This window comes from Anolis sagrei, chromosome 1 (genome assembly GCF_037176765.1).
Source record: "Anolis sagrei isolate rAnoSag1 chromosome 1, rAnoSag1.mat, whole genome shotgun sequence".
Lineage (NCBI taxonomy): Eukaryota > Metazoa > Chordata > Lepidosauria > Squamata > Dactyloidae > Anolis > Anolis sagrei.
In genome coordinates this window covers 328,994,381-329,019,788 of record NC_090021.1, presented here as the reverse complement: position 1 = coordinate 329,019,788, position 25,408 = coordinate 328,994,381, and the positions used below count along the sequence as shown (strand labels likewise).

General features: G+C 43.0%; 1 protein-coding gene and 1 non-coding gene across 3 annotated transcripts in view; both read left to right on the top strand.

Moving 5' to 3' along the window:
* The first annotated feature begins 2,971 nt into the window (after positions 1-2,971).
* Positions 2,972-3,154, top strand: LOC137095972 (U2 spliceosomal RNA). Its single transcript, XR_010909113.1, has one exon. It is a non-coding gene; the product is annotated as a U2 spliceosomal RNA (small nuclear RNA).
* A 1,517-nt stretch (positions 3,155-4,671) lies between these two features.
* Positions 4,672-25,408, top strand: part of JAG2 (jagged canonical Notch ligand 2) — a 114,752-nt gene continuing 94,015 nt past the window's right edge. The window contains exons 1-2 of one of the 2 annotated variants that reach the window (XM_060754478.2): positions 4,672-5,085; positions 9,975-10,310. In XM_060754478.2, the coding sequence (XP_060610461.2) occupies positions 5,023-5,085; positions 9,975-10,310 (399 nt within the window). In that variant the 5' untranslated portion in view covers positions 4,672-5,022. The remainder of the gene's footprint in view (positions 5,086-9,974; positions 10,311-25,408) is intronic. The other variant, XM_060754486.2, reaches the window with a different exon arrangement.

The following is a 25,408-nucleotide window of genomic DNA, read 5'->3' as shown; positions in this document are numbered from 1 at the left end:
GTGTTGTCTGTAAACACCTCATGTGGCAGTAGACACCTCCAAGGTCATGTGGCCAGCATGACTGCATGGAGTGCCGTTATGTGAATTAGGAGGACCTTATTTGCAATAGATAAATAGATGGATAACCAGATGAGCTGCTGAACTTGCTGACCGAAATGTTGACGGTTCAAATCTAGGGAGCAGGTTGAGCTCCCACTGTTAAGCCCAGCTTCTGCCAACCTAGCAGTTAGAAATCATGCAAATGTGAGTAGATCAATATGTACATTTGCGGAAAGGTAACAGCACTCCATGCAGTCATGCCAGCCACATGACCTTGGAGGTGTCTACAGACAATGCTGGATCTTCAGTTTAGAAATGGAGATGAGTACTACCCTACTAGACTAGACTTAATGTCAGGGGAAACCTTAACCAGTTAGACACCCAGCCTTTCTCATCTCATGGTCAACATTTATGTTTGTTGTTGTTTATTCGTTCAGTCGCTTCCGATTCTTCATGACCTCCTGGACCAGCCCACGCCAGAGCTGACGACCACCGCCACCCCCAGCTCCTTCAAAGTAAAGCCAATCACTTCAAGGATACCATCCATCAATCTTGCCCTTGGTCGGCCCCTCTTCCTTATTCCTTCCATTTCCCCCAGCATCATTGTCTTCTCTAAGCTATCCTGTCTTCTCATTATGTGGCCAAAGTACTTCATCTTTGCCTCTATTACCCTTCCCTCCAGTGAGCAGTCGGGCTTTATTTACTGAAGTATGGACTGGTTGGATCTTCTTGCGGTCCAAGGCACTCTCAGAACTTTCCTCCCCAACACCACAGTTCAAAAGCATCTATCTTCGTTCGCGCAGCCTTCCCTATGGTCCAGTTCTCGCATCCAGGGAATACCATTGCTTTAACTATGGGGATCTTCATTGCCAGTGTGACGTCTCTACTCTTCACTATCTTATCAAGATTGGTCATTGCTCTCCTCCCAAGAAATAAATGTCTTCTGATTTCCTGGGTGCATTTTTATGTCTGGGGGCTACATATTTCCTGGGAGGATCATCATTTGATTAGGCGCACAGAACAAAGGAATATTATTTTACTCTTCCAATTTTCTGATGCAAATCCCACACACTGCTGTTACCACTGAAATATTAGAATGTGGAATGCTACTTTTTGGAAAGTAATTAGGCATTTTTTAGTACCAAGTTAACCCTCCATCATTAAATATTATTACAGCTATAGTATTTTTCCTGTTTTTCAAAAGTAAATGAATTTGTTACATTTGTCTAGATTTTTTTTTTAAAAAAAATTACAACACTGAATTATAAAATCATAGAAGGTCCTCAAGTCCAGCCCCCTGCTATGCTGGAATCCACAGCCCAAGCCCCTTGGAGATATGGCCATCCAACTTTTGTCTGAAACTCCCCATCTTTATTTACTGTTGTGATTTTAGCGTTTTTTAATAGTGGCAGTCAGATTTTGTTCCTTTTCATGGTTTCTTCCTTTCTGTTGAAATTGTCCACATGCTTGTGAATTTCAGTGACTTCTCTGTGTAGCCTGACATGGAAGTTGTTAGAGTGGTCCAGCATTTCTGTGTTCTCAAATAATATGCTTTGCCCAGGTTGATTCATCATCATTATCTTCTCCAAGCTTTCCTGTCTTCTCATGATGTGGCCAAAATACTTTGCCTCTACTATCCTTCCCTCTAATGAGCAGTCGGGTTTTATTTCCTGGAGGATGGACTGGTTGGATCTTCTGGCAGTCCAAGGCACTCTCAGAACTTTCCTCCAACACCACAGCTCAAAAGCATCGATCTTCCTTCGCTCAGCCTTCCCTAAGGTCCAGCTCTCACATCCGTAGGTGACTACAGGGAATACCATGGCTTTAACTATGCGGATCTTTGTTGTTAATGTGATGTCCCTACTCTTCACTATTTTATCAAGATTGGTCATTGCTCTCCTCCCAAAAAGTAAGTGTCTTCTGATTTCCTGGCTGCTGTCCGCATCTGCAGTAATCTTTGCACCTAGAAATACAAAGTCTGTCATGGCCTCCACCTTTTCTCCCTCTCTTTGCCAATTATCAATCAATAATCTTGTTTATTGATGTTTAACTGCAACCCAGCTTTTGCACTTTCTTCTTTCACCTTGATTAGAAGGCTCCTCAGCTCCTCCTCGCTTTCAGCCATCAAAGTGGTATCATCTGCATATGTAAGGTCGTTAATGTTTCTTCCAGCAATTTTCACCCCAGCCTTGCATTCGTCAAGCCCCGCACATCGTGTGATGTGTTCTGCATACAAGAATAGGGCTCCACAGTCACCTACGGATCCACAAGAATACTGATCCTGGAAGACTATCCTACTTGTCCAATGAGGGATCACCTAAGTACTAAGTCTGCATACAAGTTGAATAGGTTGGGTGAGAGTATGCAGCCTTGCCATACGCCTTTCCCAATCTTGAACCAGTCTGTTGTTCCGTGGTCAGTTCTGACTGTTGCTACTTGGTCCTTGTACAGATTCCTCAGGAGAGAGACAAGGTGGCTTGGTATCCCCATACCACCAAGAACTTGCCACAATTTATTATGATCCACACAGTCAAAGGCTTTGGAATAGGTAATAAAACAGAAATATATGTTTTTCTGAAACTCCCTGCTTTTCTCCATTATTCAGAGGATATTGGCAATCTGGTCTCTCGTTCCTCTGCCTTTTCTAAACCCAGCTTGTACATCTGGCAACTCTCTCTCCATGTCTTGCTGGCGTCTTCCTTGGACTTTACTTTCCAGAATTCCTGACTGTTCGCCAAGCTAATTGGGGTTTCTGGGAATTGAAGGCTAAAACAGGTGGACGGCCAGTTTGGGAATCACTGTACAAGTGTGTTTAGTTGGGATTAATGAATAGAATTCCTGCCAAGCAGATGTGCATCCTTCTTGGACACTTTGACTGTCTATTGGTGCCTTCAGTATGCAGGTTGAGTACTCCTTCTCTGAAATACTTGGAATTGCTTCTTTGCCTTTTGGCTAAGATCAAATGTAGAATGTTTTGGATCGTAGATGTAAGTTGCCAATATTTATTTATTTATTTATTTATTATTTGAACTTATATGCCGCCACTCCCCTGGGGCTCGGAGCGGCTTACAAGAATGGCTAAAATCTAACAAAATTTAAAAGCAATTTAAAACAATTTAAAAACAGCAATATCAAACATTAAAAGCCTGTCGAAACAGGTATGTCTTACATGCCCTGCGGAAAGCTGGTAAGTCCCGCAAGGCACGGACTTCAGGTGGCAGAGCATTCCAGAGTGACGGTGCCACTGCTGTGAAGGCTCTGCGTCTGGTTGCTGTTAAGACGCAAGGTCTTGACACTGGGGGCTTCCAATAGATCTTGGTCCTCAGAACGGAGGGATCTCTGGGGTTGGTAGGGGGTGAGGCGGTCCCTCAGGTACATCGGCCCCAGACCATGCAAGGCCTTAAAGGTGAGTACCATCACTTTGAAAGTGATCCGGTGCTCAATTGGTAACCAATGCAGCTGCCGTAAGATTGGTGTTATGTGGCATCTCATTGGAATTCCCGCAAGAAGCCGAGCAGCTGCATTTTGTACCAACTTGAGCTTCCGGATCACCGACAGAGGAAGGCCAATGTAGAGGGCGTTACAGTAGTCCAGTCTTGAGATGACCGTGGCCTGGATCACTGTAGCTAGGTCATCCCTGGACAGGGAGGGGGCCAGCCGTCTAGCCTGCCGTAGATGAAAGAAGGCGGTTCTGCTAACGGCGGAGACCTGGGCCTCCATCATCAGCAGAGGGTCCAAAAGGCTTCCCAGACTCTTTACCAATGATGACGCGCATAGCGCCTTGCCATCCAGGGTAGGCAGCTGGATATCCCCACTGCCCGGTCAACCCAGCCATAGGATATAGAGATAGATAGCTTGGAGACCTTTGTCAGGCTGCGGTGGTGCAACAGGTTAAATTATTGAGCTGCTGAACTTGCTGACTTGTTGGCAGTTCGAATCTGCAGGATGGGGGTGAGCGCCCACTGTTAGCCCCACCTCCTACCAACTGTTGGCCCCGCCTGCTGTTAGCTCCAGATCCTGCCAACCTAGCAGGTCCATCTCCAACTCTCTCCATGTATTGCTGGAGTGTTATTTGCAAGGATCTTGAGCATTACCTTACTGGCATAAGTGGTGCAACAGGTTAAATTATTGAGCTGCTGAACTTGCTGACCAGAAGGTTGGCAGTTCGAATCTGCAGGATGGGGGTGAGCGCCCGCTGTTAGCCCCAGCTCCTACCAACTGTTGGCCCCGCCTGCTGTTAGCTCCAGATCTTGCCAACCTAGCAGGTCCATCTCCAACTCTCTCCATGTATTGCTGGAGTTTTATTTGCAAGGATCTTGAGCATGGCATGAGAAATATAAGTGACTAAACGCCTAGAAAGACTGAAACTAGAATGGAAAGAGAGCAAGAGCGCTGGAGGCTCTAAACCCAGGCACGCTTTCGGCGCGTGGGCTGCCAGTCAGAGGCGGGCAGGAAGAAAAGAAAGAGGGAAGGCTTGTGCGCCTGCGCCAAACCTGGGACTGTGCAGTGCGCGCGCGCTCTTCCTCCCTCTCTCCCTCCTTTCCTTTCCTTTGGCGCGCGCGTATGGAAAAAACCCCGCCCTCCCCGCCTGAAGCCCCGCCCCCTTTTAATCCTCATGAATATGTAGCCCGAGGCGCGGCTGACTAATGGGCGATGAAGCTGTCACTCCGGCACCTACTTGTTGGGCGCCCGCGCCAGCAGAGGCGCATACAGAGAGGCGGCGGAGAGAGAGCGGCGGAGGGCACGCGGAGCGCTTTTGCTTTTCCTCCTCTTCCTCCTCCTCTATTTTCCTGCTGGTGCTGCTGCGTTTTGCTGGGAATCGGAGGCAAGGTCTGGCAGGGGCTGCTCGATGCTCCCAGGAGGGGCCGGTCGATGGCTGGTGGAGCCGGGTCCCTCCTCCTCCTCTTCTCCTCCTTCGGCGGCTGCCTTCTCCTTGCCTGATCCCAGCGGAGGCGCGCGGGGCTCGGACGCGGAGCAGCAGGCATGCGGGCGCTTCTCCTTCTGGCGGCGCCCCGGCTGTGTTTGCTCCTAACTTTCTGGGTGCAGGTAAGGGGAGAAAAGGACGCTTCCCGGGCTCCCTGGTTCCTATCCATTCCCTTGCAGTGGGCTTCACTCCCTGGCTTGGATTTCTCTCCTTGCAATGGGCTGGAAGGAGCAAGCTGTTCCCTCCCTTATATTAGCATTATTATTATCATCCCGCTCTTGTCTCCATTGAGATAAGTAAACAAATAGGTCTTGCAGATATCTATCTATCTATCTATCTATCTATCTATCTATCTATCTATATTTCTCCAAACTTTAAAAACAAATGAGTCTTGCAGATACATAGATCAAACTGCAGTAGGTGAAAGTTTGAGGCAAATGCGTCTTGCAGGTTGATAAATCAGATTGTAATGGGTGAAACTGTAAAGGAAATAGGTCTTGCAGATAGAAAGATCAAACTGCAGTGGGTGAAAGTTTGTGATCAATGGGTCGGATTGATTGATAATATATATATCAAATTGTAATGGGTGAAACTGTAAAGGAAATAGGTCTCGCAGATAGAAAGATAGATCAAACTGCAGTGGATGAAAGTTTGAGGCAAATGGGTCTTACAGATTGATTGATAATATATTTATCAGATTGCAATGGGTGAAACTTTAAGAGAGATGGGTTTTGCAGATAGATCAAACTATAATGGGTGAAACTATAAAGGAAATAGGTCTTGCAGATAGAAAGAAGGATCAAACTGCAGTGGGTGAAAGTTTGAGGCAAATGGGTCTTGCAGATTGATTAATTGATATCAAATTGCAATGGGTGAAACTTTAAGACATGGGTCTTGCAGATAGATCAAACGAATGGGTGAAACTATAAAGCAAATGGGTCTTTAGATAGATAGATAGATAGATAGATAGATAGATAGATAGATAGATCAGACTGCAGTGGGTGAAAGTTTGTGATCAATGGGTCTTATTGATTGATAATATGTAATCAAACTGCAATGGGTGAAACTTTAAGAGAGATGGGTCTTGCAGATCAAACTGTAATGGGTGAAACTGTAAAGGAAATAGGTCTTGCAGATAGAAAGATAGATCAAACTGCAGTGGTGAAAGTTTGTGATCAATGAGTCGTATTGATTGATAGATAATATGTAATCAAACTGCAATGGATGAAACTTTAAGACATTGGTCTTGCAGATAGATAGGTAGATATAGATAGATAGATCAAACTGCAGTGGGTGAAAGTTTGGGATCAATAGGTCTTATTGATTGATAATATATATATCAAACTGCAGTGTGTGAAACTTTAAGACATTTGTCTTGCAGATAGATCAAACTGCAGTGGGTGAAAGTTTGAGACCAATCCAATGGGTTTAATTGATTGATTGATACATAGATATAGATATCAAACTGCAATAGGTGAAACTTTAAGACAAATGGATCTTGCAGATAGATAGATAGATAGATAGATAGATAGATAGATAGATAGATAGATAGATCAAACTGTAATGGGTGAAACTGTAAAGCCAATGGGTTTTGCAGATAGATAGATTTATCTACAATGGGTGAAACCTTAAGACAAAAGGGTCCTGCAAATAGGTAGATACAATAGATCTATCAAACAGTAAAAATGGGTGAAACTTTAGGGCAAATGGGTCTTGCAGATATATATCATTTATATGGTGAAACTTTTAAGATATAGGAAATTGCAATGGGGGAAACTAAGAAATGGGTCTTGTAGAGATAGAGATACACACACATACATATATATATATCTCAAACTTTAGGTCTTGCAGGTATACAAATACTTATATCAAACTACAATGGGTGAAACTTTTAAGAAATTGGTCTTGCAGATAGATAGATAGATAGATAGATAGATAGATAGATAGATAGATAGATAGGTCATGCTGCAATGGGTGAAAGTTCCATGCAAATAGGTTTCTCTCGAAAGGGAAGGAAAGCCTTGCTTACCCACTTTGCAAAGACCATTAGAGGGAGGGAGCAAGCCTGGTCCACTTTGCAAAGATATTGTTTGTGTATTTAAATAAAGGGGGGGGGAGGGTCTCCCTTTGCAAAGATAATTGCTTTTATTTTAAAATATTGAATGCAAATATAAAGTGTCTCTCATGAAGGGGGGGGGAAGCCTTAGCCCACTTTTTGCAAAGAGATTGCTTTTAGTATAAATGTAAACATCGATCCTTTGCAAAGATAATAAGTTTGAAAACCCAAACTTAATGAAAGGTCTTGAATAGTATGATTGGGAAGGGTTTAATGCATATATGTATGGCGTTTGCCCATTTTGGTTTGGAAGGCGCTCCATGCTTTTTCTTTCTTTCTTTTCTGTTTTGCACGGCTGTAATTGGGTTTCTTCTCTAGCTTGGCTCTACACCGCCACACAATGCAGTTTGGAACTGAATTATATGCCCAGTGTAGACCCCTACAATCCAGCTATAGGTATATAATGCAATGCGAAGTGCATTATAAATATAGCAGCCTAGCTCCAGCCTCTTGTTTCCCGGACTTTTTTGCATGGCTCCCGGTCTTTCCTAGGAATAGGGCGCGCCTCTTAAAATCCTGCCCTGGAGAGAGATAGAATGAATCATAGAATAGAATCATAGAGTTGGAAGGGACCTCGTGGGCCATCCAGTCCAACCCCATTCCGCCAAGAGGCAGGAAAATCGTATTCTGTATTACTATTATTGGGAAGCGTTGCTTGCAGTTTGCAAACGGAGTCTCCCTTTTTTTTTGCACAGGGCTCCTTTAAGGCAGCTTCCCAACCAGTTTAGCAAAAGGGATAGATCTCTCTTCTATTTTCTTCCCCCTCTTGATTGGTGGAGGGAACTCTGCACCGCTTTTTAGCCTCACTGTAATGGCTGTGGGAACCCTAAGATTTCTAGTTTTGCAAGGTTCTTAGGCCCCTCTTGCCAAAGAGTCCCTCACCAACCTATAAATCCCAGGATTTCAAAACCTTGATGGAGGGAACTCTGCATTGCTATTTGGCCTCACTGTAATGTCTGTAGGAACCCTAAGATTTCTAGTTTTGCAAGGTTCTTAGGCCTCTCTTGCCAAAGAGTCCCTCACCAACCTATAAATTCCAGGATTTCAAAACCTTGATGGAGGGAACTCTGCATTGCTATTTGGCCTCACTGTAATGGCTGTGGGAACCCTGGGATTTCTAGTTTTGCAAGGTTCTTAAGCCCCCCTTGCCAAAGAGTCCCTCACCAACCTATAAATCCCAGGATTTCAAAACCTTGATGGAGGGAACTCTGCACTGCTATTTGGCCTCACTGTAATGGCTGCGGGAACCCTGGGATTTCTAGTTTTGCAAGGTTCTTAGGCCCCTCTTGCCAAAGAGTCCCTCACCAACCTATACATCCCAGGATTTCAAAACCTTGGAAGGCTGCTTGGTGGAGGGAACTCTGCACTGCTATTTGGCCTCACTGTAATGGCTGTGGGAACCCTGGGATTTCTGGTTTTGCAAGGTTCTTTGGCCCCTCTTGCCAAAGAGTCCCTCACCAACCTATAAATCCCAGGATTTTAAAATCTTGGAAGGCTGCTAAGTGAAGGGAACTCTGCACTGCTGCTTGGTCTCACTGTAATGGCTGTGGGAACCCTGGGATTTCTAGTTTTGTAAGGTTCTTATAAATCCCAAGATTTCAAAACCTTAGGGAGCCTTGGCATTTCTACTACATTACTTCTTCAGTAGATGCACTTAGAATTGATGAGATTCATAGTGTGGTGATGCACAAAGAAGGCTAAAGACAAACTACAACTCCCAGGATCCCATAGCATTAAGTTATAGCAATATATATACAGACAACATATAATGTAGATGCACCCTCCATTCTATGGGCTGCTGGGATTTGCAGTTTTGCAAGGTTTTTAGCCTTTAGTCTACCCAAGAGCCACGGTACCTCATCGAACTACAAACCCCATCATTGCCATAGCATTGAGCAGTGTGAGACTGCATTTAGATACAGATAACATATAATGTAGATGCACCCTCCTTCCTATGGGCTGCTGGGATTTGCAGTTTTGCAAGGAGTTTAGCCCTCAGTCTCTACCCAACAGTTATGGTACCTCACCAAACTACAAATCCCATAATTGCCATAGCATTGAGCAGTGTGAGACTGCATTTAGATGCAGATGGCATATAGTGGAGATGCACCCTCCATCCTATGGACTGCTGGGATTTGCAGTTTTGCAAGGTCTTTAGCCCACAGTCTCTACCCAAAAGGGATGGTACCTTACCAAACTACAAACCCCATTATTTACATAGCATTGAACCATAGCAGTGTGAGACTGCATTTAGGTGCAGACGGCATATAGTGGAGATGTACCCTCCATCCCGTGGACTGCTGGGATTTGCAGTTTTGCAAGGTCTTTAGCCCTCAGTCTCTACCCAAGAGCGATGATACCTCATCTAACTACAAACCCCATCATTGCCATAGGATTGAGCCATAGCAATGTGAGACTTCATTTAGATGCAGGCGGCATGTAGTGGAGATGCATCCTCCATCCCTGTGGACTGCTGGGATTTGCAGTTTTGTGAGGTCTCTAGCCCTCAGTCTCTATCCAAGAGTGATGGTACCTCACCAAGACCTTGCAAAACTGCAAACCCCATCATTGCCAAAGCATTCAGCCATGACAATGGTATCAAATTGAGTCTTAGCAGTGTGAGACTGCATATAGATGCAGGCGGCATATAGTGGAGATACCCTCCATCCTATGGACTACTGGGATTTACAGTTTTGCAAGGTCTTTAGCCCTCAGTCTCTATCCAAAAGCGATGGTGAGGGGGAAAAGGAAGGGGCCTGAGGCTGTTAGGAATTGTGGGAGTTGGAGTCCAAAACACCCAGAAGGCCCAAGTTGACCCATGCCTGTGGTAGATAGATAGATACTGAGGGCATTATATATACATACTATATACATTGGACTTCCTCTTATTTTTAGGTCTCGCAGTCCACTGGCTATTTTGAGGTGCAGATTAACGCGGTGAGGAACATCAACGGGGAATTGTTGAATGGGGGGTGTTGCGACGACGGTGGCGTCCCGGCCGAGACCCCCCTCCGTGCAGACTGCAACCGGGACGAATGCGACACTTACATCAAGGTCTGCTTGAAGGAATACCAGGCCAAAATCACGCCCACCGGGCAGTGCAGCTTCGGCGCCGGATCTACCCCTGTTCTTGGTGGAAATACTTTTTATCTCAACACCCGCACTGGTTTTCACGTGGGGAAGAGCTCCGACATGGGCAGGATTGTGATCCCGTTCCAGTTCGCTTGGCCGGTAAGTAAATTCCAATATTTCCTCCCATTGTCCTCAATGGAGTTATTTATTCTTCCACAAATAACTTCTGCATGAGAGTTGTTGTATATATCTGTTTTCTCTTTCATATATATTGTACTGAGGGGTGTGTGCGTACATACATACATACATGGGGTGTGTGTGTGTGTGTGTGTGTACATACATACATACTGTATATTGTAGTGTTTCTGCTTTCGGTGCAAAAATTAAGATTGCTTTTGTTTGGTTGTTGTGAGTTTTCTGGCCTTTTATGACCATGTTCCAGAAGCATTCTCTCCTGTGGTTTTGCCTGCATTGGGGTGTGTATGTATGTCTGTGTGTGTGTATTATATATAATAGTGTTTCTGCTTTCATTGCAAAAATTAAGACTGCTTTTGTTAGGTTGTTGTGAGTTTTCTGGCCTTTTATAACCATGATTGAGAAGCATTCTCTCCTGATGTTTTGCCTGCGTTGGGGTGTGTGTGTGTGTGTGTGTATATATATATATATAGTAGTGTTTCTGCTTTCAGTGAAAAAATTAAGACTGCTTTTGCTACGTTGTGACTTTTCTGGCCTCTTATGGCCAGGTTCCAGAAGCATTCTCTCCTGATGTTTTGCCCACACCTATGGCAGGCATCCTCAGAGATTGTGAGGTCTATAGGAAACTAGGCAAGTGGGGTTTATATATCTGTGGCACATCCAGAGTGGGAGAAACAGCTCTTGCCTGCTTGAGGCAAGTGTGAATGTTGCAGTTGGCCACCTTGGTTAGTATTTAATGGTCTAGCAGTTTCAAGATCTGGCTTCTTACTGCCTAGGGGAATCTTTTGTTGGGAGGTGATTAGCATGGGGTTTATATATCTGTGGACTGCCCAGCGTGGGAGAAAGAACTGTTGTCTTCTTGAGGCAAGTGTGAATGTTGCAATTGACCAGCTTGATTAGCAGTTAATGGTCTAGCAGTTTGGAGGTCTGGCTTCTTACCGCCTGAGGGAATCCTTTGTTGGGAGGTGATTAACTGGACCTGATTGTTTCTTGTCCGGAATTCCCCTGAACGGGATTATTGGAAATTATTGGAAACATAGACTCCTATAATCCAAATCAAGGCAGATAGCCTGGAATTCCCATTTTTTGCCACCTTGACTAGCATTTAATGGCCTTGCAGCTTCAAAGCCTGCTGGTTGCTGCCTCAAGCAGACAAGATTTCTTTCTCCCACCCTGGACATTCCACAGATATATAAACCTCACTTGCCTAGTTTCCCATAGACATCACAACCTCTGAGGAAGCCTGCCATAGATGTGGACGAAATGTCAGGAGAGAATGCTTCTGGAACATGGCCATATAGCAAACCAGTGATTCCGGCAATGAAAGCCTTTGACAACACAGTGCTTTTGTTCTTTTCACTCTTGACTTGGCGTGTGTAAGGGACTCTCGGTACTTTCTCTTGTTTCCTTCCTCTAAGGGTACGTCCACACTGTATAATTAATCCAGTTTGACACCACTTTAACTGCTACAGCCCAATTGGGATTTGTAGTTTGGTGAGCCTTTGTCTCAGGCAGAGAAGGCTAAAGGATGTTTTAATGCTTTGTCTTAATGTTTAAATTTTATTTATGTCTTATGTTTAATGGTTTTAATAATGCGTAGTCTTAGTTATATATTACTGTTTAGTTATTATTATTTTTACATTTTTAACAAAACAAACAGACAAAACACAGTTTGCAAGTTTGGTAGTTGATTAAATGTCCTTTGACCAGTATTTTGTTAAAAATGTAATACAAATGTCTGGTTGCTCCTGACATGATAAATAAATAAATAATTTTTACGTGTATGTTGGCATTGAATTTTTTTACGTGTATGTTGGCATTGAATTTTATTTTTTACGTGTATGTTGGCATTGAATTTTTGCCATTAATATGGTGTAAACCGCCTTGAGTCTCCCCAGGGGTGAGAAAGGCAGTATATAAATATAGTAAATAAATAAAGACCTTGTGAAACTACAACTCCCAGGATTCCATAGCATTCATCCATGGCAGTTCAAGTGGTGTCAAAACTGCATTAATTCCACGGTGTAGATGAGTTCCAAGGATATTTCATTCTGGATTTTTAGGTGAGAGGTTTTTAAGGGAACTGGACAAAGTCTCAAACTGGAGACTTTTGTGGCCTAGGATTGTCCAGTTCAATCTGCAGTGTGTCCACACTGTAGTTTTATTGCAGCTTGACACCAGTTTGACTGCTATGGGAGTTGTAGTTTGGTGAAGCATAACATTTGGCAAAAACTGCAAATCCCAGGAATTCATAAAATGGAGAAAATTGTCATGAGTCTTTCTGGGAAGAGAGGACGATCTAGAAATAAGGTTGGTTGTCCCCTGACATTAAGTCCAGTCATGTCTGACTCTAGGGTGTGGTGCTCATCTCCATTTCTAAGCCCAAGAGCCGGCGTTGTCCATAGACACCTCCAAGGTCATGTGGCCAGCATGACTGCACGGAGCGCCGTTACCTTCCCACCGGAGTGGTACCTATTGATCTACTCACATTTGCATGTTTTCGAACTGCTAGGTTGGCAGAAGCTAGGGCTGACAGTGGAAGCTCACACCACTCCCCGGAATCGAACCTGTGACCTTTCGGTCAACAAGCTCAGCGCTTTAATCCACTGTGCCACCGGGAGCTCCATTATTATTATGTCTACACTGTAGAATTAATGCAGTTTGACTCCACTTTAACTGCCATGGCTCAATGCTATGGAATCCTGGGAGATTTTTTTAAAAAGTTTGGTGCAATACCTTTGGAAGAGAGAAGGCCAGAGACTCATAAAACTACACCTTCCTTTCATTGAGCCATAGGGGTTCAGAGCGGTGCCAAACTGCATTAACTCTACAGTGCAGATGCCTCCTTAAAGTGAGGCGGATTCCTCACTGAGGAGGAGAAAGGAACTCTTTTGCATGACAGGTCTTGTCTCATTGCAACAGATCCAGGTGTGAGCGGCCAAACCCTTTGCAAAGGAAAGGAGGGGGGGGGGGAAAGATCTTTTCTGTGTCGTTGTGACTTGCAGGCGGTTGAACCCACCTTTGGCGTGGGAGTGAACACGCAGGAAATGTGCCTGTCTCTCTCTCTCTCTCTCCAGTAGAGGGCGCAGGCGTCCAGCTTGGCTTATATGTATATAACATATATATATATTTATACATATTATATATTTGTATTTTTTTTAAAAAATAAAATACTTATAAATGTGGAGCGTGGAAAGCAAAGGGAGGCGTGGATTGAGGGAGGGAGGCAAGCAGGCAGGCGTCGGCGTGCTTTGCAGCCGCCTGCCACCGCCTCTTGTTTAATGCAAGCACCAGCAACAGCAGCTGCTTGCATTTGGAGTGCTTTGCTTTTTTTTGTGCAGCCGCGGGCGAAGAAGGGCGCGAGGGCGAGGCGCGTGCTGCTGCTCGCGAAGGGCGCGAGCCACAGGGAGGAAGGGAGGGAGGAGGAGCGAGGGGGCGTGGCCGAAGGGGAGCCAATGGGAGCGCGTTCTCTCTGCCCCTCTCTCTCTCTCCATTCATTCCCTCAGGTCAAGGAGGGCCTGTAGAGTTAGTTAGGTGATTGAGCCTGCTCTTCTGAGGAGAGGAGTAAAGGAAAAGGGGAAAACCTGAGGAAAACAAGTGTCTTTGTGTGTATATATATATAGAGAGAGAACAGGGATGGGCAAACTTGGGCCTTCAAGGTGTTAGTTAGCTGAGCCTGCACTTCTGAGTAAATGAAAAGGGGAAAACCTGAGGAAAACAAGTGTCTTTGTGTGTGTGATACAACAGGCATGAGCAAACTTGGGCCCTCAAGGTGTTAGTTAGCTGAGCCTGCTCTTCTGAGTAAATGAAAAGGGGAAAACCTGAGGAAAACAAGTATCTTGTTCTCTCTCTCTCTCTCTCTATATATATATATAAAGAGAGAGAGCAGGGATGGTCAAACTTAGGCTGTCCAGGTGTTTGTTAGTTGAACTTACTCTTCTGAGGAGAGGAGTAAATGAAAAGGGGAAAACCTGAGGAAAATAAATCTCTCTGTGTGTGTATGTATGTGTATATCACACACATACAGCAGGCATGAGCAAACTTGGGCCTTCCCTCCAGATGTTAGTTGAGCCTGCTCTTCTAAGGAGAGAAGTAAATGAAAAGGGGAAAACCTGAGGAAAATAAGTCTCTCTGTGTGAGTTGAGTCTGCTCTTCTGAGGAGAGGAGTAAATGAAAAGGAGAAAACCTGAGGAAACAAGTGTTTGTGTGTATATATATATATATAGAGAGAGAGAGAGAGAGAGGAGGAATGGGCAAACTTAGGCCTTCCCTCCAGGTGTTAGTTGAGCCTGCTCTTCTAAGGAGATGTAAATGAAAAGGGGAAAACCTGAGGAAAATAAGTCTCTCTCTGTGTGTATTTATATATATAGCAGGCATGGGCAAACTGGGGCCTTCCCTCAAGGTGTAAAATAAGTCTCTGTGTGTGTATGTGTATATCACACACATACAGCAGGCATGGGCAAACTCAGGCCTTCCCTCCAGGTGTTAGTTGAGTCTGTGCTTCTGAGGAGATAAGTAAATGAAAAGGGGAAAACCTGAGGAAAACAAGTGTCTTTGTGTATATGTATATATATAGAGAGAGAGAGAGAGAGGAGGGATAGGCAAACTTAGGCCCTCCAGTGTTGAGCCTGCTCTTCTGAGGAAAGGAGTAAATGAAAAGGGAAAACCTGAGGAAAATAAGTCTCTCTCTGTGTGTATATATATATATAGCAGGCATGGGCAAACTTGGGCCTTCCCTCCAGGTGTTAGTTGAGCCTGTTCTTCTGAGGAGAGGAGTAAATGAAAAGGGGAAAATGTGAGGAAAACAACTCTCTTTCTCTCTGTGTGTATTTATATATACAGCAGGCATGGACAAACTTGGGCCTTCCCTCCAGGTGTTAGTTGAGTCTGCTCTTCTGAGGAAAGGAGTAAATGAAAAGGGGAAAATATGAGGAAAACAACTCTCTTTCTCTCTCTGTGTGTATTTATATATACAGCAGGCATGGGCAAACTTGGGCCTTCGCTCCAGGTGTTAGTTGAGCCTGCTCTTCTAAGGGTAGAAGTAAATGAAAAGGGAAAACCTGAGGAAAATAAGTCTCTCTCTGTGTGTATTTATATATATAGCAGGCATGGGCAAACTTGGGCCTTCACTCCAGGTGTTAGTTGAGTCTGCTCTTCTGAGGAGAGACGTGAATGAAAAGGGGAAAACCTGAGGAAAACAAGTATCTTTGTATATATATAGAGAGAGAGAGGAGGAGGGATGGGCAAACTTAGGCCCTCCAGTGTTGAGTCTGCTCTTCTGAGGTGAAGAGTAAATGAAAAGGGGAAAACCTGAGGAAAATAAGACTCTCTCTCTCTGTATGTGTGTATGTATGTATATATGTGTGTGTATATACACACACATATACAGCAGGCATGGGCAAACTTGGGCCTTCTCTCCAGGTGTTAGTTGAGCCTGCTATTCTGAGGAGATAAGTAAATGAAAAGGGGAAATCCTGAGGAAAACAAGTGTCTTTGTACAGAGAGAGAGAGAGCAGGCATGGGCAAATTTGGGCCTTCCAGGTGTTAGTTAGTTGAGTCTGCTGAGGAGTAAATGAAAAGGGGAAAGCCTGAGGAAAACAAGTGTCTTTGTATATATCTAGAGAAAGAGAGCAGGCATGGGCAAATTTGGGCCCTCCAGGTGTTAGTTGAACCTGCTCTTAGGAGAGGAGTAAATGAAAAGGGGAAAACCTGAGGAAAACAAATGTCTTTGTGTGTGTGATACAGCAGGCATGGGCAAACTTGGGCCCTCAAGGTGTTAGTTAGCTGAGCCTGCTCTTCTTAGTAAATGAAAAGGGGAAAACCTGAGGAAAACAAGTGTCTGTGTGTGTGTGTAGAGAGAGAGTAGGGATGGGCAAACTTAGGCCGACCAGGTGTTAGTTGAGCCTGCTCTTCTGAGGAGAGAAGTAAATGAAAAGGGGAAAACCTGAGGAAAACAAGAGTGTGTGTGTGTGTGTGTGTATGTATACACAGCAGGCATGGGCAAACTTTCATCTTCTTTCCAGGTGTTCATTAGTTGAGCCTGTTGATTCATTAGTTGAGCCTGTTCTTCTGAGGAGAGGAGTAAATGAAAAGGAGAAAACCTGAGGAAAACAAGTGTCTTTGTGTGTGTGTATACATACATACATACACACACAGCTGACATGGGCAATCTTGGGCCCTCCAGATGTTAATTGAGCCTGCTCTTCTGAGGAGAGGAGTAAATGAAAAGGGGAAAACCTGAGGAAAACAAGTGTCTGTGTACATCTACAGAGGGTGGGCAAACTTATACCCTCCAGGTGTTTTGGACAGGTTTGAGGCTGTTAGGAATGGTGGGAGTCGAAGTCCAAAACACTTGGAGGGAAGACCCAAGTTTGCTCATGCCTGATATTCAGATTGCCTGTATATGATAATATATGTTTCCCTCAATAATAGTTTATTCTTATTGCCTTGCCTCAGAAATCTTCATAAAATCCATGGGGTCACTAAGTCAACAGGCAGTGCATATGTATATAAAACCTGTTGACATAGAAATCCCACGAATTTTGTAGGGATATCCCTATTTTGGCTGTTGATTAATGTAATAGGGATATGTGTGTGCGTGCGTCACCTATTGACATGGGGACCCTATGAATTTCATAGGGATATATGTATATCACCTGTTGATATAGCAACCCTGTGAATTTCATATATTTTATATTATATATAGCGACCACATGAATTTCATAGAAATGTGTGTGGAAACAATTTAAGGGGCTGAGGGGGAAAAGGAAGGGGCTCCAGGCTGTTAGGAATTGTGGGAGTTGAAGTCCAAAACACCTGGAGGGAAGGCCCAAGTTTGCCCATGCCTGATAGACTGTCTGTATATTATAATTTCTTATGTTTTCCTCAATAGGATATTCTTATCGGCTTGCCTCAGAAATCCCTATGAAATCCATGTTGCTATGTCAACAGGCAATGCATATGCATATAAAACCTGTTGACAAGGAAATCCCATGAATTTCGTAGGGATATTCCCATTTTGGCTGTTGACAGGGCAATCTCATGAATTTCATAGGGGTGTGTGTGTATGCATGGCCTATTGGCATTGGGACCCTATGAATTTTATAAGGATATATATATGTGTGTGTGTGTGTGTATTTGTATATCACCTCTTGATATAGCAACCCTGTGAATTTATATATTTTATGTTATATACTAGCTGTCCCCGCCACATGTTGCTGTGGCCCAGTCTGTGCATGTGTTTTGTGTGTGTATATATTTGTGTGTATGTGTGTTTGTGTATATATATGTAGTTTTGCCCATTCATTGTAATGCATTTTTTGCTTTTTTGGCTTTTTAAGTCCCTTCCGCAGTGTTTTTCAGTTTTTATGAGTGATGGTCACTTGTTGGCCTGATCGGTGTATTGTGTCCACATCTGGTGTAAATTTGTCCAGTGGTTTTTAGTTATGTTAATCCCACAAACGAACGTTACATTTTTATTTATATAGATGGCAACCCCATGAATTTCATAGAAATGTGTGTGTGTAAACGGCTTTTAAATTTCACCTTTACTCAATGTTGTTTAAATGTCTTTTATAGGATGGTTATTATTGCTTTTATAACTTGTTTTATACTATTTAAGTTGTATTTTGTTACTTATGTCTTTCTGTAAAAGGCATTGAATATTTGCCTTTTTTATGTCTGTGAGCCACTCTGAGTCTCCATGGGGAGATGGGGCGGGATATAAATAAAGTTTTGTTATTGTTGTGAGTGGATGGGTGGGTACATCACATGGGGCTACCGTGAATTTCATATGTGTGTGTCGCTCCCGTTGACATGGGAATCCTGTGATTTCATAGGGACTATGTGTATATGTGTCTCTTTTGACATGATGACCCTATGAATTTCATAGGGATTTCTGAGGCAAGAAATACTCTCTGTAAAGATATAGTTCTCGGTGTTGTCCTCTTTCAGGTGTTTTGAAGTCCCACAAACCTTGGTTTCTTTGGACAATGATCCGGGATGCTGGGAGCTGAAGTTCAAACCACCTGGGAGACCAGAGTTTGCCCTAAAAGCACTGGATCTTTCCTGTCAGATCTTGGAAGCTAACCAAACACTGATCCTGTTTAGTACTTACCGAATACCAGGTGGTGTAGGATAGACTTCAGAGGAAGGAAAACAATTACTCATCGTTTAGCATAGGGTTCACCCTCTCTCTCTCACACACACACACACGGGTTTATCTGCTGATTTCAAGTTATTTCTTATTCATGACAATCTTATGGCAAAGCTGCTGGAGAGTTTTCTCATTAAGATTTGTTCTGAGGGGTTTGGTCTCAAGCTGAGAGAGTATGACCTGACCAAGGTCACTCAGTAGGTTTTTATATCTCAGAATAGGACATAGTCGTAGCCCGGTACTCAAACCACACTACAACATGCTGACTAAATGGATCCAAGGAGTCAGTTTGTGAAATCTAATAACCAGTCCTTCCCAGGATGGCCTAAATACCCTAAACATCTTGAAAGCTAATCAGGGTCAGTCCTGGCTACTACTTGGCAGGGAGACTACAAATACCAGGTGATGTCGGCTATATTTCGGAGGAAGGAATTGGCAGAACCACCTCTGACTGTTCCTTGCTCAAGGAAATTTATGGAGTTGCGTAAGTAGACAGATTACTTAAAATCCTCTCCATTCCTCTGATGTGTGTACTAACTTGATACCTTTGTAGTACTTGTTCCTGTCATACCTGGGCCTTTCCTTGTATGGGGAGAGGGAAGAAGGAAATCAAACAGGTTAAATTTCAAGTAACTCTTTAGGTTTATTGCCCAGAAAATCATGTTGTTATGGTACCACAACACAACAGTTGTAATGTCCATTAATCCCAACCTTGATAAAAATCAGTCCATACTGTTTTGAGTTGATGTCATTAACAGTAATTATTACCCCCAAGAAAGAGATCTTGGAGCAATATCTGTCCAAGCACACCCAGTGGTTGTTTTCCATTGCTGTGCTGGAATTTGAGCCCTGGTTTCCTGGACTCCTAGTCTAACCTTACTATTCCACCATGCTGGCTTCCTTCCCTTATTCTCCCCAAAAACTAAACACCAGTTGTCGGAAGGCTTTCATGGCTGGAATCACTAGGTTCTTGTGGGTTTTTTCGGGCTATCCTCAGAGGTGAGGTCTGTTGGAACTGGGAAGGGGTTTATTTCCCAGAAAATCAATCCACAGATATATAAATCCCTTCCCAGTTCCAACAGACCTCACCTCTGGGGATGCTTGCCATTGATGCAGGCGAAACGTCAGGAGAAATGCCTCTAGAACATGGCCATATAGCCCGATAAAACCCACAAGAACCTAAACACCAGTTCATTTATATTAAGATTGGATAGCTGTGACTCTGCAGTATAAGCCTCGTTGTTGTATGTCTTCAAGGAATTTCTCTTGTACAACCACCCTGCGGTAAAGTTACCAGGTGTCTCTTATTTGAGAGCTGATAAGTTTGTTGCTTAAAGGAATGGCAGGTGTGCCTTATTGTAAATGATGAGCTGTCTGAGCCCAATTGAGCGTTGGAAAGTTCCCTTTTGCATGTACTGAACAAGTTGCCACAAAATGCTATAATTGTTGGTGTTGGCTCTTTATAAAGACCCAAAGGTGTGACTCTTGGAATTAATGTATGTAAACTTTGATATTTCTGTAGAGACTAAATTTTCTTAATAGCTACTTCTTGATTTTCATCCAGAACCCTGTATGTCATGAATGTTGACTGTCCCTTATTTTTGCTTTGAAAATCTGAAAGCAATAATTTAAGCTTTTCCTGTCAAGGGGGTTTTGGTACTATTCTATTAAAAAGATCTTGGAGTCCTCGTGGACGAGTTAAACATGAGCCAACAATGTCATTCGGCAGCAAAAAAAAAGCTAATGGGATTTTGGCATGCATCAATAGGAGTATAGTGTCTAGATCCAAGGAAGTTATGCTACCCTCTATTCTGCCTTGGTCAGACCACACCTGGAATCACACTCTGTCCAATTCTGGGCACCCCAAATTGAAGGAAGATGTTGACAAGCTGGAATGTGTCCAGAGAAGGGCAACTAAAACGATCAAGTGTGTGGAGATCAAGCCTTATGAGGAGAGGCTTAAAGAGCTGGGCATTCTTTGCCTGAAGAAGAGAAGTCTGAGAGGAGATATGATGAGGGCTATGTATAAATATGTGAGGGGAAGTCATAGGAAGAAGGGAGCAGGCTTGTTTTCTGCTGCCCTGGAGACTAGGATGCAATGGAACAATGGCTTCAAACTACAAGAAAGGGGATTCCGCCTGAACATTAGGAAGAACTTCTTAATGGTGAGAATTGTTCAGCAGTGGAACTCTCTGCCTTGGAGTGTGGTGGAAGCTCCTTTGGAGGCTTTTAAGCAGAGGCTGGATGGCCATCTGTTTAGGGGTACTTTGAATGTGATTTTCCTGCTTCTTGGCTGGGGGTTGGACTGGATGGTCCACGAAGTCTTTTCCAACTAAATGATATTATCTCGGCATACTCCAAAAGGAGGCCTAAACAGAGAAGGATAGTCCATTTTACCGGGGGGTGGGGTGGGGGGTTGAAAGAGGAAAAGCATTTCTCCCATTTTCTCTGGTTATCCTCTCCCCCCCCCCCGCCCCCTTTATAAATGAGGGTTGTTTCCATGACAGGGAGATGGATGGAGAGAATAACAGGAAACAGTTTTACTCTTAACCTTCCCCAGTAAAATGGACTATCCATCTCTGTCTAGGCCCCCTTTTAGCCTCTACCCAGTTAATAGAAGAGTTTGGGGTTTTCTTGTCAAGTTTTATATCAAGGAGTTTTGCCATCACTTACTTCTGAGGCTACGATAGTGTGGCTTGCCTAGTGGGTTTTACAACTGAGAAGAAGTTTGAACGCTAGCCAAAGCACTAAAATGGCTCCAGTTCCCCCTTGTTGTTGTGTAAGCTCAGGTGTTTTCCAGTTCATGATAACCCTAAGGCAGTGGTTCTCAACCTGTGGATCCCCAGATGTTTTGGCCTTCAGTTTCCAAAAATCCTAACAGCTGGGAAACTGACAGGGATTTGTTGTAGGCCAAAACATCTGGGGACCCACAGGTTGAGAACCACTGCCCAAAGGTTTTACAACTCTGGAATTAATTGCCACAAGGATTGAAATGGACTTTTAGAAACGGGTAGGGCCATCGGTTACATGTAGTCTGGCTGCTAGATAGCACATCCCTTAGGCTTCTGAATATCAGCTCTTGGGTACTCTAAAGTAGTCACTGAAAGAACATTTCATTTAAGGTGGCAGGATTCTTCTGGGGGTAACACCCTCCTTCTACCCTCCCATATCTACACCATTGGTTTGCCTCTTACATGTTTGGACTATGTATCTCACAATTCCTCACCATTGGCTGTGCTGGCCAGTTTGTAATTTGATGGTGGATAACTCTGGCCCTCCAGGTATTTCTTTGGCCTACAACTCCCATCTGCTCCACCTAGTTTAGTCAGTGGGAAGAAATAGCACTAGAGGGCCAATACTTTTGAACTCGTACTTTAATTAATGCTAAGACTTATTCCCAAGGGCATGATGAAATAGTAGTGGTGCCTCTAAGTATGTGTAAAGTGAATTAATGCATACAAAGCGATAACAAAGAGCCTCCTTGTTTGCAGAGCAGGCTGTAAAGGAAGTAGCTTGAGAATTCGAATAAAAGTCCACATCTCTTCTGTCAGAAGTACTAACAGACTCTAGTACCCAGGTGTGTGATACAAACATGTTTTGGTTCCCTGTGTGGAAGGCTTCATGTTGAAAGAAAATATTATCTTAATTTGAAACTGACTTAACTGCCCTCATCCAGGAAGGTCTTTTGTATCATTAATCATCCTAGTTTTTTTTTTCTGTAGGGCCAATGATCAAATTAGTGTGGTTAGTCAATAAATGTGAAAATACGCGTCCTTTAAAAGAAACTACCAAGTCTAAATTTATTTGGAAACCCACCAAGTCTCATTGTGTAGCAGAGTGTGCTTGAAAAGCACACTTATTGCATAGTTGCTGTATGATTTTTTTTAGCAGTGTTTTCAATCAGCTGGGGCAAATGTGTGTAAAAGAGGGGCTGCAAAGCTCTGGTAGTCACACAGTTCACTATCTGGCTTTTTGCCAAGGTACAAATTGTCCAGTTCCTCAGTTTGTCCGTGTAATCGAATACAGTAAATAAAAGGCATATGTGCTGTTTAACAAATGAGTGGAAGTGAAATATACTAAAATATCCTTAAAGTTCAATAAGAGTGGGATAAAATGCTGGTGGTTTTAGAGGAGGGGAGTCCATAAAACAGATTCTCCTTGATTGCTTGTTTCAGTAAGGGAAAGTTTGCTTCTGCAACCTGGGTGCCAAAGACAGATATATACAGCTTAGATATCCATGAATGCATTCAGGGATGGATTTTTCATGTGTCCTGTTCTAAAACAGGTATATATTATTTAAACTTGTATTGGTTTTCTGGGATGATTGTGTGGTGGGAGTTAAATTCTGATGTATAGTGGAAGAAGCATCAGGACAGATGACACAGGAGGATAAATTACGTACTGAGCTCAGAAGTGAAAACTAGGGATTCTGTTCAATAGTTTGGTCATTGGCAGGTATAAACTATGCTATATTCTATGTAAAGGCAGGTGCCGGTAGCAATTTTCAGTGTTGAGGAAATCCTCTTGACAGACACTCCGTAGATATGGTAAAGTAATGCCATCAACATCAAACCTGCTACTCAAATTATTCCCAGGGTATAGTGAGGATTAATACCATGATCTGATCTTTAAGCTCATGTTGTTTTAGAATGCATGTTGTGATTAGCTTTCTACTCAAAGCAGAAAAATGTTTAATTCTGTTAGAAAGCAATTCAGAATTTTTTCATGTGTGACAGGAAACAGAATTCCAAATTTGTTGAGAGACTTGGAAATCTTTTCTTGCTGCTGCAGAAATATTTCTTCATTCTAATTAATAAAAGAGTAGAATTATATTCAGAGGAATTACATTGTGTGAAGGTGGTGAATGCTTGTTAAGCTATTTGTCACTAGGGAGACCAGAATCTTCATCCTATACTATTATGAACCTTTCAAATTAAGAAGTTGTACTCTGACTCATAGTCCATATTTTGCTCAAATATAGGGTCACTTGCGCTAGGGTTTTTAAAAAAGCAACTACAACCAGCATGCCTTGTTATTTTTAAATTCAGTTAGGAGGTTCCCAGTAAGAACCATGACTTAGAGTTTCTGAGATCTTCTCTTATACTTTACGTCCAGATATATCTCTTTTTAAAAGCATTACGTCTCCAATGGTATGCATATGGTAACAGGTACAAACAAATGAACTGTTCTCATGGCAGTGCTAGTCTTAAGAGGCAGTCTGTGGAGCAGCACCTGTCTGCAAACCATCAGCTGCCAATCTGTGGCAAGTTTCCAGGAAGCTGTGGTAATATAATAATGAAATGCAAATATGGAACCAGTTCCTGACACATAAGGAAAAATTGCTGGTCAACCACAGCAGGTACCTTGGAAAGCACTTTTTTACAATATGGCTTTCTAAGGTACATGATGTTGAGTAACTGAGTTTCATCAAACTGTTTAGAAATTTCTCAGTCAGATCAGAAATGATCAATAGGCTGTTTATTCCTGGGCATTTTATTATGTACAGTTGTGGAGGAGTGGTTAAGTCATTCTGTAACTGAAGGTGAACGGGTGGGGGGGGGGGTACAGAAGCACCTGGCTCATTGGATATTATCATTCTGCATCTGGCTACATAGTACAACTACAGTCAACATAGGGTGCCACTGAAAGTCTTCCTAGTACTTCATGTGAACAGAGTGATTTGGAATATCCCAAAACTTTTTAATTTAGCAGACAAATAGATGCAGAAGGGGCATGTATCCTTATGATAGAATAATCCTGTAATGATAAGGTTATTGTGCTTTTTGTTTACTATAACTTCACTGCAGTAAATATAAGCTGCAGTCTTGCATGGCTCAGTGTAGTAGTTTCACTTATGGAACTATGCAGTACAGAACCATTTATCCCACCCTTAAGTCATTCTGTAACTGAAGGCAAACAGGGGGGTTAGAGAAGCACCTGGCTCACTGGATATTACCATTCTGCGTGTGGCTACATAGCCAAACACTTTTGCAACCTCCTGCTCTTCAAGCACAGAATACCTACATATGTGTTCTTCAACAGCTATACAATACATTTGAAGTGGACATTAATTGCTGTGTAATAATGAAGAGAATATCAGCCTCCATGGCAACTGATTTGTTTTTGATAAGGTTAACGTTGACCTGCATATGTCATTAATAGGATACCAGCCAGTGTTTCCTTTATTATATTGAGATACAATATGTGTTACTGAAAGACTAGTGCCTTCAGTCAGATAGAAAAGCTGGCGATATTCACTTCCTTTTGCATTGATTTCGGTCTTCAGGCATTCTGATACATTTTGTTTTTCTTCAATCTCTGAAAGGACAACTTAACATCAAAGTATACATTCAAGGTCTGTCAGCAGTTTTTCCTCTATATAATTAAAATGTAGATGGAAAATCTTTATGTTTTATAAGAATATATCTCTCCTATACTGGCAATCTGAATCTTGCAAGGAGAATTTTCACCTTGGGCAAGATGTGGCCAGGATAGAAAAGTTGAGATTTATGTGGAATATTTATATACTAGTTTTCAACAAAGTTCTCAAAGTTGTATACTCAGCAGTACAGATGTTGCAAATAGGCCTGCATGCATCTGCAGTTTCCTGGCTGTCTTAGACATCTATTTGTACCTTCTTTGCATCTGTCTTTCCAGAACCAAGTTTCAGAAGAGATCAGATAGTGGCCTTTTTTGCCGTACATCTTTCAGCAAGCTGATTTGATGTTTTTATAGAGTTATTCTCTTCCCAAAATAATGGCAATGCAGTTCTCACTGCTCTTCCATCAGTTCTTCAACCCAGATGCACCAGCCCCTCAGATCAAGGAACAGAGCATATAGCCTTGCCCAGGACAGAATCATCTAGAGTTTCTTAGTTTTCTTACCAATTAATTATCCCAATCTTCTG